Below are 19641 nucleotides of genomic sequence, written 5' to 3'. Positions count from 1 at the left end.
AACGCCCTTCCAGATGTTAGGTGTGACGCGTGTTGGCCAGAGTGGTTGGAAACTCGACAGAGTTGGTGGAGCGCCCTGAGCATATGTGGATGCACATATTGCTCATCATATCTGTCGTGACAGTGTATGACGGTGGCGTGAAGTCGGTCGCACGAGGGATCGTCGTGTGGATGATGCAGCTTTTGTGGAAAGCTTGAGATCAGCAATCCCACGTCACGGCGGTGAGGGTAAATTGAGATTGAGATTCGAGCAGCCGGATAATTGGAGGACGGGAAGTAGAGACACATTGCGTAGTGCTGAAAGCGAGTGCCATTGGCTGAGAGAAACGGGACGCGGGATCAATCGATCACCAGTAACTGAGACGTAGGCTTTGCGTGGGCTGAGCGCTAGCGCTGATCCCTAGCGTCGACCGCTAATATTTGTAAACTGTACTCAAATCAATGCTTGGTACATTCAAGGTTCATTCGACTCGGAACTTCATGAAATACAATGTTGTCCATAAAAACTCGATTCACAATCCAAACAGTCAGCACACTCAAGTGTCGTTCGAGGGATTTGATTTGATTCAGCCGGGGAAGGGGACGGGGACGATATTGAAAATCGCTGCTGGTGCAGCGACGAGAATAGCTTCCTAAAAGTATGGAAATTAGTATGATAGTAATTTATAAATAGTGGCACCGCCAATACATCGTCGTCATTGAGCGCCCAGAACAAAAATGGCTCCGCATCTGCGAGTCGAATAGTGCTTCCGCCACTGAAAAGAGCGTTGGCAGTAAAAATATCAGGCAATGAATATTATATGAGATGATTCGTGACATACCCAGCCGCGGCGATAAACCAGTTACGTGGTGCTGGACCGACGTTGACAAGCTCGTCGACAACACCCGGCCCCACAACACTGGCAAAGCCTGGTCCAGGGAAGTCCACGTTCTCTATCTGGGTGAGCCCAGCCGGAGTTAAAACCCACTAAGGTCGGATAAACATCAGATCTACTGGAACTTAAAGGTGCTATACCTGTTGATTCGGGAAGTTATTTTGGGCTATGAATTGGATGGGGCCTCCAGGTATGGCAGGCGCAGTCGCAAAGAGGGCGCCAGGTACGGTCTGGATGGTAAAGGTGGCCATTGGTACAGGTAATGGTCGATAATGGGATAGAATGGGAGCGCTGGGGAGTTGGAGTAAAGTTGCAGCGTTTTTATACCAAAGCAATGGCAAAGATCATCAGATCTGGGGACGTCGTTCTTGTGGGACTATCGAGCAACTAGTAGCTTTAGGTAACGTATAGAAAGTTTCGGTACCCGTGCCGCTGCTCCTCTGCTTCTTCCTCCAATATGTTTTCGCATTTGGATCCTTTCCAGATTCACTTGTATGGCATATACATATTGAGAGCTTCTGATCGAAGCGTGTCAACACTGATCCCTTCTGAGTTCTCAGATTGCACGCATCGGCTTCTTCTTTGAAACAGGATTTGAGTGAGTTGGTCGGATAGCTCTCGAAAAAACCCAGATCCACCAACCTGGACAAATTTACAAATTCTGAGGGTACAACCCAGACAGAGACCGCCAAATGGCGTCCGGACAAAACTCCCATTTTCGAGATCAGACCGTTTGTGCTATTGACCAGGGCTGAGGGTTCTAGTTTTGAGCGAAACCGATGAGAAAATAACGTAGTTATGCCCTCACATCAGCAAAACCTGATTTTCCCACGTAGACAGGCATAGTGCTTCCGCTAACATCATAGTTTCCCATAGTTACACGCCAAGTTTGGCTAGATGCCCTAGCGCTCCACAGCGCTCCACAGCACTGTGTGGGTGTAAGCTTGTGCTATACAGCACTACAGAGACTTGTGCCGTTACTATAGGGTGCTATAGAGGGGCCTCCACTTTCTACCCAGCCCTTATAGGGAGTCAAACTACAAGTATACTAGATTTCAGTAGAAAACACATTCCCTATTGTATATGAATAATTTATGACCAAAATACGCCTGGAATAAGAAGAAAGTACAACACTGTCCAGAGATTGATTGACCTACAAAGATTGCAACAAGAAAGAATATGAAGTATCTTTTGCAAAACATATTCGTCTTTTGTGATTTTTTTTGCGTTGGAAAGTGGTGTTCAAGCCGATTCCAACGCATCTATTTACGTAGTATTTAGTTCAAAACTCAAATGGCTTTGGACCAATTACTGGTGAAGAATCTGCCTAAAAATGGTAAATGTTATCGGAGGTCGCCTTAAACGTCGAAATATTAGGGGCTCTTAGACCCGTTTTAAAGCTCTAATTTGTGCGTTTCTGACAAGCCCAAAATCGCATGAAACGGAGCAGAACTCATGATGATAATATATATTTCAGATGTCTAATACAGGCCAAATAGTTTATGCTACAATTTGTGAGGTACTCCAAATTTTTCTACGCCGTAAATTGGATTGCATTCGCGTGAATAAAGCGATTAAAATAAGCCTACATAGAGGCCAAACGGTGTGATACTCGTGAAGTTATAGCTATGAGCTACCTAGAAAGTGTAAGTGTGAATTGATGGAAGTCGGTACGGTTGCGGGAAGTCACGTGCCATGCTCAACTCACATTTTCGAACTTAGACAACTTCAATTGTTACTACTACTACCAAAAAACAGGAAATTTCGGGAAATCATGGAAATAGCCAGGAAATTTCTGGTAACAACTGCAAATTTCTTGGAAGGCTCGGAAATTGTTCAATAATTTTCCAATATGAACTTTATATTTGCTTGATTACATGGTGCCATCTACAATTGTGTATGCCCACCTCGAATGCCATGCTTTCTGTGAAAGACAGTGACAGGCGACAAACAACTTCAAGTTGCGAGACAATTCGTTTAAGTCCGTTGAAACTCCGACATCATGTGATTATGTTGAACTCTTGAATTTCCCAACACGGAAATTCATTGTTCTTCCTTCCCACCACAATGTTTAACTTGTCCTCGACAAACGGTGTCCTCCCTCGTCGAGTTACAGCATCCTCCCTCCCTCGTTGACGAACCGCGTCCCTCGACGAACGGTGTCCTCCCTCGTCCATGATCGGCGTCCTCCCTCCCTTGAAGAACGGCATCCTCCCTCTCTTGAAGAATGGCTTCCTCCCCCCCTTGAAGAATGGCTCCCTGCCTCCCTTGAAGAACAGCTCGCTCCCGTGAAGAATGGCTTCCTCCCTTAAAGAAAAGATCCCTCCCTCATTGACGAATGGCTCCCTCGTCGACAAACGACTCCTCCCTCAACGAATGGCTCCCTCTCTCGGCAAATGGCTCCCTCCCTTGACGAAAGGCTCCCTCTTGACAAATGGCCCCCTCCCTCGACAAACGGCTCCCCCGATGAACAGTGTCCTCCCTTGATGAACTGCTCCCTCACTCGTCGACGAACGGCATCCTTCGTCCCTTCTTGACTGACGGTGTTTCTCCCTCGACGAATGGTGTCCTCCCTCCCTCGTTGACGAACAGCGTCCTCCCTCTCTCGTTGATAAATGGTATTCCCCCTGCCTTGAAGAACGGCGTCTTCCCTCGCTTGTCGACAAATGCATCTTCCCTCTGTTGTCGACGAACGGTGTCCTCCCTACCTCATTGATGAACGGCTCCCTCCCTTGAAGAACGGCGTCCTCCTCCCTTGTCGACGAATGGCGTCCTCCCTCCTTTGAAGAACGGCTCCGTCCCTTGACGAACAACCGTCCTCCCTTCCTTGTTGGTGAATGGCATCCTCCCTCTGTTGATGAAAGATGGACGGTCTCTTATTCCATAAATTTGATATACTGCAGTCATTACTATGTAGAATATTAGGATATCTTGTATAATGTAGTAGTGCAGACAATAAACTTATTTTTTCGTAACACAAGTTCTGTGTAAAAATCATGCAATATGGTATTAAAATGAGCAGAATGTATGCCCCCCCTCTAGGAATCTGCAGACCCCAGGGGTTGCTACTGAGGGCTGCAGATCTGCTCCGTAATTCTAGGGAGCACTATGAAGTGGCTATGTGTTTCTATGAATGGCTGCAGATCTGCTCTGAGATTCTAGGGAGTGCTGTGTAGTGGCTGTGCGTTTCTATGTAGAGCTGCATAGAACGCGCAGGTGACTGTAAAGGTGATACCCCTTTCTATGGTGCTATGGCACTACACAGCCCTGCCACGTGCTGCCTAGCTCACCCAGGTTTTGCTGATGCAATTAATGACGGGTTTGGGCAAGGTTTGGGGACGGAGTCTTCAACAAAACCGGTGCTGTGGCACCGCGATTTGGTCTTGACTCTTGACACAACAACTGCTTCCATAAAACACAACACATCGAGAGGTGATACATCCTGGAGAAACGGGGTACGAGATCATGGTCAGGATGTGGATTAATAGGCGCTGACAAGGATGCATCGATGAACCTTAAATTTCAAATGTCAGAAGACCTTTGATTTTAGCCTCCTCCTGGTAAAAACCCAATTGATCCCGAAGCTATTTCTTAACTCTCGAGTCTCGCCGCCGCATGTCATTGGTGGATTGATAGGTGCTGACAAGGATGCTTCGATGAACCTTCAATTCAAATGTCAGAAGACTCTCTAATTACGAGGGTCTGCTGTAATACTAGATTCGTTGCCATTCTGCTTGGGTGCGAAAAAGAAATGTGGAAAAAGAAATTGAGTGTGGATAGAATTGTTCTGGTGGCTAATTCCAACCCACACATATTTTTTTTCTGCCGCCAGAACGGCTGGTCTCGAGCCTAAGTAAGTACTTACGCAACAAGTAGACTACTAAGGCGCACGGGAAGCGTCAGGCTTCCCTTACATGTAAGAGGGTCTGACGAGCCTTCACTAAAGTGAATATATGTTTCTGTTGTGTAGCTGCATGGAAAAGGGAATGCGTAAGGTTGGGTGTAGGGGCCGGGAACCGGTCAAGGTCGTGTGCGTCGTCTGTACCGCTCGCGAGGGGTTGTTTTTGGCCAACCTAAAGGGTTCCCTTGCGAGGCCCGTGTAGGTGGGCGATTTAATGTTCAGCATCGGCGGAGTTGTCGTCTTCCGAATCTATGTCAGGTGGTTCAGGCTCGTCGTAGAACGAGGGGAGTTTTTGGGTGTCTCTCCCATGAATGTGAATGCTCCTGAATCTTTTAGATTGGGAGTTCCTAGATTAATGTTTTACTGCCATGCTTGGTTAGCGAGGCACCTTACTTATCTCTGCATAATACTGTACACATCCGATGATTGACAATTGGCCATCGGCGCCTGATAAGTGAGGGTGTAAGCGCAATGAGCTCTGAGTCTGATATCTAGTGGTTGCGCCGCTCCAGCACTATCGACTTTTTGTTTTTTGTTTTTCAGGTTGGCTTCGTAGGTGACGAACGTGAAGAAACAGGTGTGTAATTTGTCTGAATGTTTGTTAACCAGAGCGAATGACGACCGGGAAGGAAACAGTGGGCTTGGCGGTTAAATAACGCCAAGACCGACTTCCCAGCCCTTGCCAGAGGTGCCTTCTTTTTGCAACGTTTCTCAAAGGTACATACCCTTTCAAGTAACTTGTGTTTCATTTTTCGTCGGAGCGTGGGCCGGAAAGAGGAGCACTCATCTGAAATACATTCTCTAGCATTCCCTCTGTCACTCGGAATCCCTTGGATTAATATAATTGCAAAACAGCGTGAGAAGGGTAGCGGGACAGAACTTACCAAGCACGCTATAAACCGAGCTTTTACTACGGAGCGCATCATAACTATTCACATCAAGTCCTCACTCACAACATCGGAAGGTCCCCTTTTACGGTTCAATATAATCCGTGCTTGAAAGACCGCCAGCGGAATGTGTGATTACGAAGGCGCGTTAAATCGAGCGTAGATCCTCGATGCGCATCCTCTGACGTAGCTGTGAAAGCATGTGCTGGAACTGAAGCGCCTTCAGGTTATGCAAAATGCGGAGGCACGGACTGCTGACTTCATTTTTTGGGACGGGATCGCCATAGACTGTAAGGATAAACACACACCTGACGTGTATCTCTCGCGTCGTGACCTTTGCACTCTAGAAATAGACAAGGTCAATCAAAGATAAGGAGACGGGGAATAACAGCATACACATCCCGCCTGCCAGACGCGATCAATCCTGTTTGAGATCTGTGAGCGAGTTCGAGAAAAGACAGGCACACTACGTCTCCTGTAACGGCCTAGTTCCCTGGTATCACTGTCATCGTGACTACCGCGACCACATTTGGAATTGACGAGATCGGACCAGCGCTTGAAGTGGATGCAAAGAAGGAAAGATCAAGTTCGCGATCTGTGATTTCAACAGGTAAACACTCACAATCACAGTCGTTATCAAGACCCCAAAGCCTTCATGGTCATCGATGGGAGGCGAGTATGAGTATTGGGGGAGTCGTTGGGGTGATTTCGCGATCGTTGGAATTCTGTCCAGAAGCTCTATCAGCATACAGCAGAATTGAAAATATAATAGGTACCTTGCTTTTAATGATCTTCTACGCCTTTAAGTTGTCTACCAAAAAAACACGACGCAACTTCAGGATAGACCAACCAGAGACCTTTCTTTCCTGAAATAGTCTAACCCAGATGGCAGAGATAGCTGGTTGACCATCTTTAACGCCTGTAAAAGTCCGAAGAAAACACGCAGTCTTCTATTTCAAATACGAAATCGACCTTGTCCCGAGGAATGAGTGAAATCCTCTTATGAAGGTGGACGAACAAAGGCGCAAGTAGATGGTGCAGCTGTTGTGGGAGGGGAAGAGGAGAGAGGGATGGGTTGCTGCCGTTCGTAATTTGGATAACTGACTGAGGGAGGGTACGCCAATGGAAGGGTGTGATGCTCACCAACATCAGCACTGGATGTTGTCATCGTTCTGGTGACTCCTGCTCTTCCTCGAGTGTAGCGTTCCTCTCCACGTCAAAACGGCCCTCGCCCATCGGCTCCACGTAGGCCACCAACGCTCCTTCTCCGCTGGCCCCATATCAGCACCCCACCCCACCACTCTTAGTCATGAATCCTTTGTTTTCCGGTTCGTTCTCCCTCCTCTCCCCGGATGCGTTGGGGCCGTGGATCCGCTTGTGCTTGCATGGTACTTCGCCATCGGATCCTGCCTGGATCCCAGCTTGAAGCTTGAGCCCAAGACCGCTGGAGGTGAATCCGTTCCTCGACGACAGGTTGGGCCAAAGGGGATGGTACGACACATCCTAGTCGTGGTTGCCAGTTATGATCAAGTTTCTCTGATCTTGAAAGTTAGCGCATACATTGTATCCCGATATGCGAAAAGATGCTTCTCTGTCGCCGTAGAAGATGCTGTGTCGGCACTGTCGAGCTTATGCGTGAGTAAGTCACGTATTGCGGCGATATTAGGTCAAGAGTACTTACTTCTCGATCGCCTGTAGATGTCCTTCGTTCTTGTGTGCATCGGACACGTGTATATATGCTCTTCACTGTCCCAGACGTCGCAGGGATTGGTGTGTTCTGTAGACATCCCTCCGCTGTTGACCCTGTACATCGTCGTCGGTACGTTGGCTCTACAAAAGCATTTCAATGTAGTTTCATTTGATGACAACGTGTTGACTTACAATCCTCATGTAGACGTTTGCTTTTATCTTTTGTCTTTTGAAATCCTCCGAGAGTGTCAATGCGAACCTGCGAAGATACGTCAATGTCATAATAGTCTGCAGAGGCGTACTGACGTACCTTTATCGTCTAGTGCGTGCTGGCTCCGTTGACGCCTTGCAATCACTAAAACATCGCCGTTGCCCTTTCCAGCCTCAAGACGACAAATCTCCATCCGCACAACCGGTGTATGCACCCAGAATGCTCCATCCGAAGTGCTGACTACTTGGAAACGACCGCGGCCATCAGTGTTGTGCAGGATGCCCAGCTCCCAGATGCGAAAGCCCGCCTCGCCGTAGTATATCCGCTCGTTGCCCGCACTCCTGCCGCCTGCGTCCTTCCGACGGCGCTTATGCGTTGGATCCGATGTCAGCTCTTTGTGTACGCGTTTTCGTCGTCTTGTTCTTCCTTTTCCGTGTTGGTAGAATTCTCTGTATGTAGCATACCGAAATCTAATGGCTTTTGTTAGTAGAAAACCTGTCTGTAAAAGACAATGTGGTACTCACTATCGCGTGAAACTGCTGATCTGACACATGACTTTGCTGGGCGCGTTCCCCTATCCATCCTCAAGTTTACGAGGGGGTAATTTCAGGCAATGGCGCTTGAAAGGGCGGCATCTGCTCAACATTTAAATTTGCTGGTGGCCACTCGCGATCGCACGGATGATGGCGGAACTCCATGCGGAACTCGAGTGTCGAGCGTTGAAAAATGGGTTTACAAGTGGAGTAACATTTCTTTCAGCGAAAAATGGTAGGATAGGTTGAAACTGCAACGAGCTTGAAGCCCCTCCTCAGAGGGGAACTAGGGTACCTGTTGAACCGCGGCTTCCTCAAACAAAAATATAAACACCAAAGAATTATACCCACATAGACCTAATCTGTGAGGGTGATGACGGGTGACTGCCTTTGTTGCGTCCTGGCGCCCGAAAATCAAAAACGTCGGGATCGCCGGACACGTGGTGAACGATCTCTTGGCGCTAAGTCACAGCGCTCCCGCCCTGTGCGTATCAACTTGGTATCAAAAGCTTGAAAATATATACGAAATGTGAAAGCTTGAAGCTTCAGAGGGAATATTGAAAGGGTTCTTCGCTCTGCAGCTGTGGTGGTTTGCATTAGAGAACGTGATGCCGGTGTTTGACGAACCAAACATCGAGTCAAACTCAAAATCACCCTTCACCACTTTCTGCCTTCTAACAAGTCAGCTGAAGCGATGCTGAAAGACCCAGGGCCATACTCTATTTGTCCACTACCAATATGTCCTTCGTCCGCCGCTCGCGTACTTACCTTGCTCAATTCTGGCCGCAATGTTGGGCTTTTTCTCAGGCTTCGCATCTCTCATCGGAGTCGAGTAATTTTGCTTCTTCGCATCTAGTGAGTTGTGAAAATTACCCGCTTGTTGTACTTCCTTATGCATGTTGAAGTCCACGTTGTCCAGATGCTTCGTATTACTTAGCCTTGGGCTCGGCTGAAACGCAGAAATGCGATTCCAAATGATTACTACTCTTGCGCACTGGTCAGTAAGTACATCTACTCGGATACGACGCAAACCATTCAATGCACCTTGAAAAGATGGCTCCTGAGTCGGCGTAGCTCAGGCATTTGAGGGCGAAAGTGGACTGACTGTGCCAGAAGTCAAACCAGTCGACCGATCCAAGTGGTTCGTGGCGCTCATTGAAGTGAGCCTGAACCTCAACTGGATTCTTATCCGCCTAATAAGCTAGCGTCTGTCCTTGACGCATGCGACAATAGCCTTGCAAACCTTTCCCTTCCACCTGCAGGATAAGTCTCACGCATTCTTTCTAACCAACATGGCCAAGACAACATTTTGATTCCTGATACAAAACCACAACAAGTTCACGACCTCGCATACAACCTATTCTCCACACCGACACGTCTTCCACGGCGCCCCACACGAATAACAAAACTGCGTCCTGCACCGGCACACAATATGGTAACACCCCTGTATCAACTCCACAATGGCCTTGCACTCCGGACACGTTTGCCACATCTCCTTTTTGGCGAGTTGGCGCACTTGGAGGGTTAACACGTTCTCGGCGCAGTTGTCCCCTGGGTGTGCGGGTTGTTTACACCCTGGACATGCGAGGGCGTGGCATTTTGGGCATGGGACAGCTGGTACTGGTGCTGATGCGCTAGATGGCTTGTTAGTGGATGACCCCGCGGAGCTGTGGGTAGGGATGAATGCGCATCATTTGGTGTTGGGGCAGTATAACCTCGATGCGGTGGGTGTACCGAATTCGATGCATTTGGCTGCGAAGAGGCGTTGGAGGTCGGCGTTGAGGTATGGTGTGATGGTTGTGGTGTCTATGGGTTTATTGCAGCATTTTAAGGGGAAGAAGGTTTCGTCAAGCGTGCATGTTTTGACGAAGGATATGATGCATGCGGAGCAGAAGGTGTGTTCGCAGGGTAGTTTGAGATATTTTTCTTCGTTGCTGTCATCGTTGCTGAAATAGTCGTGGCAACCGTTGCATAGGACTCTGCGTGTGGATGATTATGGTGAGATCCGAGTTTGGGAGGTGAGGAGGACGCACTCGTATGCTGGGAGCTCTTCGAACTCGAGCAAGGACTCCTCTATTTCCTCCAGGTCTGTAAAGGAAGAAGAGGGACTGGAGCTTCTTTTGAAAGAAAAAAAAACATCATTCAGCCATGAAACACGATGCCAAAAATTCAAGATACCTACGGGAGTGACTTGGAAGCTTCTTCTTCCTCCTTCCTCTGATCCTCGACCCACTTCTGGCACTTGGACATGTCCGGCATTTTTTCGCCTTTCGATAGAGCAACGGCGGCACGACGATCATCTACGGCCGCCTGGTCGCTCTTAGCAATGGCGATCAAGCACTCCCGGTCTGTCATGAGCCCTTCACCCATACTAGCAACCAGCGCGGCATCGTTCGCGACTTGCAGTGCCACGCGCGTCAACTCGGCTTGCAGGTCAAGTGCGTACTCCGAGTCTGTTTGCGGTGTGTCATGGCGGGCTTTACCTTTTCGTCCCTCTTCTAATTCGCGGATGTTTTCGAGGGTGAGTCGGAGTATTAGTTGAGATGAGGCGACGTCGATATCCATAGCGTTGGTTTCATTGCTTGGGAGGGTGTTGTTGGTAAGAGTGAGTTTGGAACCGGAGGGTCTGGCGTGTGCGTTTTCATGAATTTGAACCATAGCTGCGGGGGAAATCAGCTAACGCTTATCGATTCGAATTTTGCAGAAAGCCTGGTGGGCTGGAATCTATGGACAGTAACTAGTAAGGGGGCATGAAGAGATGACGATGATGATGTTCAACACATACATGCTAAGAGTCATGATAGTCGATGAGGGGAGGGTCATTGAAGAATGAACAGAGATAGTTTTCAATCAGAGTCCAGCAACGAAAACAAGCAAGCAAGCAAAGAAGAAAAGGAATATGTCAAAGGTAAAAGGAAACGGGCAGAGAGCCCAGCTCAAGCCCCACTCCTCAAAAACATCTAGCCTCCTCCTAGTGCTACCCAACACGCTATCATCGCCCCCCGCATCACTAATCGTAGGCATAACGCTCCTCACTCTCCTGACCCCGTCCCCGTAGCCGTAACCGATGATCATGACGTCCGACTCGCGGCTCGTATGACGCACCACCCCCAAAGTACACCTCAACTTGACGAAAGGGAAGGACTCATGTTCCTTGCGGATCGAGCCAAACGTCGAGAACGACCACTTCAATTTGGGCATCTGGAGGGAGGCGAGACGTCGTCAGAAGAGGTGGGCTGCAAACAAGCGCGTGATTCAGAGTTCTTTCAAGGCCTTTGGCGATGTCCGTTTCCAAGTCGACCTGGGCTCGAAGGTCGGAGCGAGAGGGACAGCATCGTCAGACACTCCCCATCATCGTCACCCCCCACATCCATGTCCCATTGCCCAAGTCCACGGCAAAATTCAAATCGAAAGTCGTCCGATTTACGGGCACTTATCAAGCCCAGGTCATCTTCGAGAGGGAAAACGAGAACACAGAAAACTAATCGTCCGTTTCGAAGATGCAGTCTGCAGGGATGCTCAAGGGTGGAGGTGGCCTGCAAGATGAGGCTGAGGTGCGTGGTACGCGGGAGTGGAAGGATTATGGGGAGGTTCGGAAGAGTGGCGAGAGGTGGAATTTGGCTAGAACAGGAAGAGGAGAAAATGGAAGAAGAGGCAGACGAGGAACGGTCGACCGTTGGGATAGGTGGTGGTGGGTATATCGGCACCAAAGCTTCTCCTGTTTTGTCATTTGCCAGCAGGAGGTAAGGCAGGGAGGAAGATGGTGTAAGAGGGATTGGTTTGGAGTATTGGATTGTGTAACGGGGGACGAACATAGATTCGGGGCGTGTGTGGTGAGGAGGGGACAGGGGAAGGTGAGGATTCTCTGGTGGACCATTCTCGCCTTCATAGGTTTCGTAGAACGACTCTTCTCTGCGGGAATTGAACCACGGAGGAGGGAGTGTCAACTCGTCGTCTGACGTTGATGGCATTGACGGCAGAGTTCCAAATCACGGGGATGGACTGAATTCTGAGGTTGAGACGGAAGAGGTGAAAGAGGTGAAGAACGGAGTGAAGAGGGAGTTGGGCCTTTTGTAGGAAACATCTATGAATGCCAACCTGAACGAGTCAGGGAACGGCTCCCTTGATGGACGATGGGCAAATTGAGCTGCGGAGAGAAGGATGTCGTTTTGAGTAAAGATGTCGTCGTCGAGTCCAAGGCAAAGGTGAGACCAACCCTTCCGATATCATCGTCATCCCATCGCAAGTACCTATATGCGCGCAGAACCACCTAAACTGCATACACCTCACGTTTATCGAACCTATACGAATTCGCCATGGCAAGCTTGAAGGGAAAGATGTCTCTTATGCCATACCGCAATTAAACGTGGACGACCGAGTTCATGGGTTTGGAAATTGCAAGAGGGGAGGGGGAAAAGAATGTTTGGAAGGGAGAATCGATTAGGAGGGTCCGGAGCTCTAAGGGAGGCTAATAGAGGACGTTTGGTGGACCCACATCTGTGAAGAGAGGGTGGATGAGATTAGAAGGGAAAGGGAAGAGGGTAGGAGTACCTAGATGCCAGCGGATCGGAGAGTATAAGTATACATGAATCCAGCTAGTGGTATGGCTTTGTTAGAAGTGGGAAAACGGCAGCAAAGGGAATGGAACGAACCTTTGACTCTTTCGGCATCTCCTCCCTTCGAAATCCGCTACACGTCGTTTTCTGCCTCATGGGCACTTGTCTCCAGTGGGATCCCCAGCCCAACGGCAGGTTTGAGTTGCCGTCCGAACACCGTTTGTTGCTCGTCGAAGTTGTCCTAGTAGTGATTGAGCCCTTCCATATTTCGACAATTACAGCGCAGGTCGGGTGGGTCATGGGTTCTAGCCTTCTAGGGGGGTTCGTCAAAGACGGAGGAGGGACTGAAATGCAGAGGGAACGTACGTGTCGTTTCTACAGCGTTGGCGTGCTGGTATTTACCATCGTGAGTACGTAGTTCGGCCAGCTCTCCTTGTGTGAGATCTGGCACTGGTATGTATAGCCAACTGATGAACAACTTGAACCAGGTTAAGTACTCGTCATCGATATGTACCAAGCCCAAGCACTCACCCAAACAGAGCCAAGACGCAATCACCTCCCCTCCGTCTTCTCTCCGAGTCCGCGAATGTCTTGCAGAGTTTTTCTGGACAGGCGCCTGACACCATACAGCTAGGTATTCCTCGGCTCCAGATGGTGTTGAATTTCTTTCCCCCATTTTCGGCTGTTTTGTGTGGATTTGGAAGAACGATCTGTCTGAGGTGTTGTTCGTGTTGGTGTAGGCGACAGTCACAGTAAGAGAGAGATCGCGAAGCCACAGATGACAAGTCACTTTGTAAAACCAAAGTAACAGCACAATCACCAGCGAGCAGTTTGAAGAAGTTCGTTCTGAAAGTGTGACGTCACACAATCGAATTCTTACTATCTCGATTCTCTCAGTAAGTTTGGGAATTGGAAGTTACGGCGTGCATAACGGCGATCGCTTACGGCGGCACTTTCCGTGACAAAAAAACGTGACCCGCCACACAACGCGTTGAAACGCCTGTATCGTGCGCGCTCATCCGCATCACATTACCGCCAATGCTACCCGCCTCCAACGCCCTCGACAAGCTCAAGGTGCACCCTGTATTTTGAAACCTTACCGTAGATGGTGTTGTGATATTCACATGCCAAGTTGCCAGCCACCTCAAACGCGACATCCTCCAACCACAACCGATCCCTCGAAATAACTCATCAATTCTGCCCTCCGCCTTGCCTCCGCCCATCACGAATTTTCTTGGAGCTTCTCTTGGAATGTCTACCGATGACATTGATGATTGTTGGGATCTATTGCAAGATTATGTGTGGGAGATACCTGGTATTGCCGCTTACATCAAGAGACTTTCATTTGTTCAAACAATTTGGATGGCCGTGTGGATTTAGTTGAGTAGATACATTCATTTGTAAATGGAATCACTTTTCTTATAAAATGTAGCTGCAATATCCATATACCCGCCTGATGAACTCGTGAACTAAGCGCTAAAGTAATCACGTGATGACGGCGGAAACTGCCGCCGTAAACGATCGCCGTAATTACGGCGCCGGAATTTCCAATGTACGAATGCCCTCCATTCTCTAGACCCTACAACAGCTGGTGTCTGATTTTTGGCTATCCTTCCTCACGTCCATCTCAGAAATCCGCCTCTGCGAACATCCATTAGCCCAGGCGCTATTGGATCACACAAAACAACATTATGCTTTGTTCCACTTTGATGTGTGGTTTACAGTCCAATTACAGTCCGTGCCTGCGCCCTCAACATCACTGACGTCATCATATCCAGCAACATATCAATACTACTTACAAGTAGAAAAGGTATGGCCCCAATATGGCCCCAAAACGAAGCTTACATAACGCAAGTTAACAAATTCTGCTTCTAGCGACAAATTGCAGCTGCCAGTGAACTTGAAGGCTCACCATCGTCGGGCTTGGTTTAGCTGGGGTGGTATGTGGTTGTGGCTGAGATTCGTGGTTGGACAGAGCCACGTACCTTGAAATTCCGCTACCCAGCCCGTCACCCATCAACAATTCCTCCACATCGAGATGGAGCCCCACGTCATCTCTTCTGAATAGGCCCCCTGCACCTCCTCGACGCTACCTTTCTATGGGAATAATGAAAATACCGTTCCGCACACGACCGCAATGCACTACAGTGCTTTGCATTGCCGTCTGCACAGCCGTCGTGCAGACGGCAGTGCAAAGCACTGTAAGTAAGGCTGTTCCGCAGAAAGATTTGCCATCAAACATTGAAACAACAACACAGCTTGAACACAGCCCAAGAGTCGCCGCTGGTCATGAGACAACCTCTCAAGTCTTCTCACTGCGGTGACCGGTCAAGTGCTCCTGGCATTTGAACGCAACGAGGCAGCAGTATTATACAGTAGGACCCCGGCGTAGTAAGTGCTCAGTGCTATCAGAGAGCTAACTCAACGTCAAGTCAACCTGGCTGATTTTTATGCTTTATGCAGGTTTTATCCAGACGTCGGCTTAATCCTTGCATTTGCCTCACATCTCGATGTTGCCAATGAGCTCCATTTTATCTTTCATCTGGCATCCGAAATACAGTTACTTGAAGCCAAACAAGCTTCCAGCCACTTATCGCTTCAAGGCTATCTTGACATCGCCTTAGAAATCGCAGATCTCGTGGGATTCAGATCATACACAGGGCACTTTAAGCGCTGAACGCTGTAGACTATATATGGGGAATTTTAACGAAGGTCACACGCAGAATGAGTACCGAAATATATCCTTCAGAGCCTCCAGAGTCTAACCCCGATGTCGATTTCCCTCTGCTCGCCGCCGAGAACGATTGGAACAATAATGGCCCTTCTCCTTCCCCCGTTTCGACATGGCGGTAGGATCCTTATCAAATGTTTTGACTGAAGTGCTGAACTAATAATCTCACATAGGATGATTAGGATCAAATTTTGCAAGTATGGGCCTTTTGGCGTGCACTTTGGCCTGACGGCCCTCATAGCGACGGTCTGTCTATGCTTTCTGGATGGTCGTACTTTCAACACCAACTCCCGCCGACCTCAATATGTGGAAGCCGACGGCTCTTTTTCCCATTCGAAATCGTATGCCCCCCTCCAATCTGATATTACGACGGCTGTCTCATTGGCAGCCTCAGCGACACGCGTTGCTGCTGGATGGTGGGCGACAGGCCTCGTTTGGCGTAGCATTTTTGTGGCCATGGAGCAAGGCGGTATTTTCGCAGAAGGCCTATCGCAAGTGGCCTCGAGTAGACCACCTGCATATTGCCACATAATTCAAAAAAGTAACGTGGTCATCATATACATAATCCTTGTCGCTACATTCGCCATCGATTATTTCTCCGCGGCTTTAACTGGTTCATTGGTCTGGGAGCCTGCGAGCACGCTTATGCCTGGAAGGGTAGCACTCACTGGGATCACGAGAGGGGTCAGTGGCATTGATATCTCAGGATACTTCAACCATAAGCCCAACCGAACTTTGGTTGTGGAAGTGGGTTCCGCTGCCGCAATTGTCGCATGGGGGAGTCACCCGCCGGACTTCTTGAATGGGGCAGAACCTTCAACAGTTTTCCGGCGTGTTATCAAAGGAGCGCAATACATCTCTATCAATTCCACCCTTAATACCACAATGCCTTATTTCGACCTCGTCGCTTTCGAATGGGTATTGGATCCCGCCCAAGTTTTGACGGAAAAACAGTTACCCTTATTTCATGACGACAGCGAATTTAGTCCCTACTCTGCGGATGTTGGGGTTGGCGGGCTGTTACCCGACAGCTACTGGGGGCCGTCCGAGTCTGTTATGGGGAGAAAGTTGGGGGATTCCCACAACGTGTCAGAAACACGACTTTTCATCTTCCGTGTTGGGAGATATGACTCAGACGTGTGGCCATGCCCACAGAATTATACCATCGACCCTGGCTTCCAAGTTAACCTGCACGGGTACCGGTTTCAAGGATATTACACTGACTGTTTCGCAATTGCGAAAATGACGTACCGGGCGGGAGCGATCACATGTCAGAGTCGGAATTGTAGACTTATTTCTTCTACCATTGTAGAAGCGCAGCCCCCCTTTTCACTCGTCGGAGATCCCTTAACTTCGATGGCATTGGCATTGGCACCGTTGCTGTGTACCAATTTCTTCTTTTCCAACTACGCTGTTCCCTCCAACTATGGGACACGCAGAAACTTGGCCATCGAGTTGACTTCGCGGGCATATCAGGCCGCTTGGGCAGCACTTTCGAACGTGCTGATAAGTGAGTCGGATGACGCGACTGTGGAGATTGCCTTGCCGACATTACGCACCAAAGTCATTCGTTGGAGGATATACCTTTGGGTAGCACTACATCTGTTGGTGTTAGTGTTAGGCCTTCTTTTCATTTATGTTCAAAGCCATTGTAATCACCCATGGGTTGAAGACCTGGCCATGGCTATCTTTTGGCTAGACACGAGAGCAGGTCTTGCCAACTTGCCAGGTGGTCAGTGCGTCGTCTCAGACCCATGGCAGCCCGGAATGGAGATTCGTAACGAGGGAGTGCTTATACTACGGCTCGACGAAGCTGGTAAACGCTCAGTGCAGCAGGCTGCCAGTGTGCAGGTTACAGCTAACGAGGCATCCACTGACAGTGTATACGAACTTCAGCACACTCCCCAAGGGCCAAATCGGGTGAGCGACACATAGGGTGAGAGTGCGACACTCAGAGCGACACACCTGTGTGTCCATCCCTTTCCTGAGGTGTGTCGCATATTCAATGTGCGACACATCCAAGCGATGTGTTTGCTATGCCTGAGTTCAGTTCTTTTTGTTTTTTTTCTCAAGTTCTTCTGTCCTCGGTAAATGGCAGCATAATGTGTATTCCTTATCTACAAGAAAAACATTTATATGGAAAGATATACCTACATACAGTCGTGGACAAGCAAAGCCCACTAATAAAAATGGAAATGTATTGATGGCTACCAAAGTGCCCGGAAAACGTGCAGATACGTTGAGGGAAGCTTCTGGCCAAATTTCAGCCAAGTCTCACGAGCCGTTTTGGAGAAAATGGCCATATACAGAAATAGACCCTAAAATTTTGGCCGGACACCAAAAAGTGCCAAGAAAAATATGAAAAATAGCGGAATCGCTTCCTTTCTCATTATGTAACCAATAATGAAACTCGCCGTCTTCCTTTTCCTTTCCCCATCTTATCTCTTCCTCACTGACGACGACGACGATAACCGAATGTGAACGAACCGTCGACAGCGTCCACCACCCTCTTTTCGCCACAACATTCTTTAAATCGTCATTTTGCCCATTTATTGGCAAGGACGACCCCCACAATCATACCCATAATTTCCTGAACGCATCCCAAGATGCTCCTCCGAGGTAACCTCTCAAGCTTGCAAGGCGGGACACCTTCCTTGTCCTGTTCGGAGCACGTTTCATGCACATCTTGTCTTTCCTCTTCCCAAGTCGACAGGTGACAAGCCAGTCAACAGCCATGGTGATCATTGACCAGCGCAAATGCACGTAAACACCTACTGGGGTCGTGTCAGAACCAACTGCCGCAGGCTATCCGTCTTCACCGACGCATATACCCCAATCCGATACCCTCCCGCCAACAACCATCCTCACACACGCACCAGGATAGACTCTATTCCAGAATCTCTACATGTCAAATGGGACCTTATTCCCCATCATACCCAACGTGTCATACACCCCTTCGATGAGCGCGAGCAACTCATATGGCACCACAAAAGTCGACGGCTTGCGCTCAACACTCTAGATAACATTGCACAGAGGGAACCTACAGAATAGGAGATGCACTTTTTGAGCGTACTTGAGGCAGCGGGGATGTGGGGTAAAGAGGGCGAGGAAAAGAGAGTTTGGACGGTTGATGGGAATACGGTGAGTTTCCTTGGCGTCAAATTAGCCTTTTTGACGATTAACCGCACCCTGCCCTTTCCCTTTTGATCCTTCAGCTCCTCTTGAACGACCCACCCCAATTCCTGCGACACTACTACCACTTCGTTGCTGAACTCTTTCTCGGCGTCCAAGCATTCTGGCACGGCTTCTTCTACTCACCCACATCCCATCACCCCAAGTCTTCTTCAATCCACCCCACACCTCCGCCAATACATCGCGCCATATTCATACACTCGGACACGGATGGATGGCGAGACGACCCTGGGTTTAATTCATATTTCCTTCGAGCGGCCTTTCCGTCTCTTACAGTAGAACACCAGGAAGACTGGGATGATCGAGTGACCAGTGCTAGCATTGAGTCGCCTTTCACCAGCAAGGCGAGGGCATGGCACTTCCCCTTGGCACTTTTGGCAGACCGAAGCGCAGCGCATCGTGGTGTGATGTGTGGGAGTCGGACGCAGAGGACTGCGGCGGAGGCTTGGGACTATATGCGTGTCCGTGGACGTTGAGAGGGGTTCGTGTGGGTGGGTGGTGGGGTCCTGTGAGGGAGGCGATTTGGCGATTTGCGGGTGTGAAGGCATCGCAAATTGGAGATCATGCTCGTCTCGTCGGAGTGTTGCCCATGCCGGAAAAGGTCGTCATCACGTATATTTCCCGACAGAGTGCGCATAAGAGGAGGCTTTTGAAGGAGGATCACGAGGCACTTGTTAAGGAGCTGAAGGCATTGGTTGCACGAAAGAATGCAGAGAGGGAGGCTGGTGGTGGTGGAGAGAAGGAGTTGGTCAAGGGTGGGGGAGTCGAGTGGGCTCCGTTGGCAGAGGCGAGCAAGTCTTCCCAGCCGCCACTGCCAGAGTGGGAACTCGAAGTCCTCGAAGCGGAACATATAACAAAGGACGAGCAAGTCCGCGCTGCTTCTCGAACGACCGTTCAGCCTTTTTTTTCTTTCTCCTTTTCAAAGTAGTCCTCAGTAACGATTTCCCCAACAGATCCTCCTAGGCGTACACGGCAACGGCCTAACCCACCTCGTCTTCATGCCGCCCACCCGCATCTCCGCCGTGATTGAGATATTCTGCCCTCCCGGGTTCGCACATGACTATCAG

General features: G+C 49.2%; 7 protein-coding genes across 7 annotated transcripts; 4 read left to right on the top strand and 3 right to left on the bottom strand.

The window, feature by feature from the left end:
• Positions 1 to 565: 565 nt before the first annotated feature.
• Positions 566 to 1125, bottom strand: MISSP13.4 (GPI-anchored small secreted protein; the record flags this gene model as incomplete). Its single annotated transcript, XM_001888506.1, has 4 exons — positions 566 to 631; positions 688 to 754; positions 821 to 966; positions 1015 to 1125. The coding sequence occupies 4 exons, from the start codon at positions 1123 to 1125 to the stop codon at positions 566 to 568; spliced, it is 390 nt and encodes a 129-aa protein (XP_001888541.1).
• A 2745-nt stretch (positions 1126 to 3870) lies between these two features.
• On the top strand, positions 3871 to 4180 carry LACBIDRAFT_312975 (uncharacterized protein; the record flags this gene model as incomplete). Its single annotated transcript, XM_001888550.1, has 1 exon — positions 3871 to 4180. One exon carries the CDS (start codon positions 3871 to 3873, stop codon positions 4048 to 4050), a length of 180 nt encoding a protein of 59 aa, XP_001888585.1. The 3' UTR covers positions 4051 to 4180.
• A 988-nt stretch (positions 4181 to 5168) lies between these two features.
• Positions 5169 to 8144, bottom strand: LACBIDRAFT_333838 (uncharacterized protein; the record flags this gene model as incomplete). The annotated part of the gene is made up of 11 exons (XM_001888505.1): positions 5169 to 5365; positions 5660 to 5685; positions 5971 to 6005; positions 6285 to 6400; positions 6513 to 6581; positions 6961 to 7165; positions 7344 to 7465; positions 7544 to 7639; positions 7662 to 7988; positions 8027 to 8032; positions 8087 to 8144. 11 exons carry the CDS (start codon positions 8142 to 8144, stop codon positions 5169 to 5171), a joined length of 1257 nt encoding a protein of 418 aa, XP_001888540.1.
• Positions 8145 to 8833: 689 nt separating this feature from the next.
• LACBIDRAFT_333837 (uncharacterized protein) lies at positions 8834 to 9408 on the top strand (the record flags this gene model as incomplete). Its single annotated transcript, XM_001888549.1, has 4 exons — positions 8834 to 8950; positions 9033 to 9096; positions 9170 to 9255; positions 9358 to 9408. 4 exons carry the CDS (start codon positions 8834 to 8836, stop codon positions 9406 to 9408), a joined length of 318 nt encoding a protein of 105 aa, XP_001888584.1.
• Positions 9409 to 12228: 2820 nt separating this feature from the next.
• LACBIDRAFT_333835 (uncharacterized protein) lies at positions 12229 to 13271 on the top strand (the record flags this gene model as incomplete). Its single annotated transcript, XM_001888548.1, is given in 4 exon segments — positions 12229 to 12300; positions 12695 to 13013; positions 13033 to 13057; positions 13115 to 13271. The coding sequence occupies 4 exon segments, from the start codon at positions 12229 to 12231 to the stop codon at positions 13269 to 13271; spliced, it is 573 nt and encodes a 190-aa protein (XP_001888583.1).
• A 321-nt stretch (positions 13272 to 13592) lies between these two features.
• On the bottom strand, positions 13593 to 14105 carry LACBIDRAFT_312971 (uncharacterized protein; the record flags this gene model as incomplete). The annotated part of the gene is made up of 1 exon (XM_001888504.1): positions 13593 to 14105. Exon 1 carries the CDS (start codon positions 13917 to 13919, stop codon positions 13593 to 13595), a length of 327 nt encoding a protein of 108 aa, XP_001888539.1. The 5' UTR covers positions 13920 to 14105.
• A 1270-nt stretch (positions 14106 to 15375) lies between these two features.
• On the top strand, positions 15376 to 17317 carry LACBIDRAFT_312970 (uncharacterized protein; the record flags this gene model as incomplete). The annotated part of the gene is made up of 2 exons (XM_001888547.1): positions 15376 to 15500; positions 15556 to 17317. The coding sequence occupies 2 exons, from the start codon at positions 15376 to 15378 to the stop codon at positions 17315 to 17317; spliced, it is 1887 nt and encodes a 628-aa protein (XP_001888582.1).
• Between the last annotated feature and the right edge of the window lie 2324 nt (positions 17318 to 19641).

The sequence above is a fragment of the Laccaria bicolor genome, genomic scaffold, assembly GCF_000143565.1.
Source record: "Laccaria bicolor S238N-H82 LACBIscaffold_56 genomic scaffold, whole genome shotgun sequence".
In the NCBI taxonomy this organism is placed as follows: domain Eukaryota; kingdom Fungi; phylum Basidiomycota; class Agaricomycetes; order Agaricales; family Hydnangiaceae; genus Laccaria; species Laccaria bicolor.
Note: the sequence above shows the minus strand (reverse complement) of the source record. Positions and strands in the feature narration are given on the sequence as shown.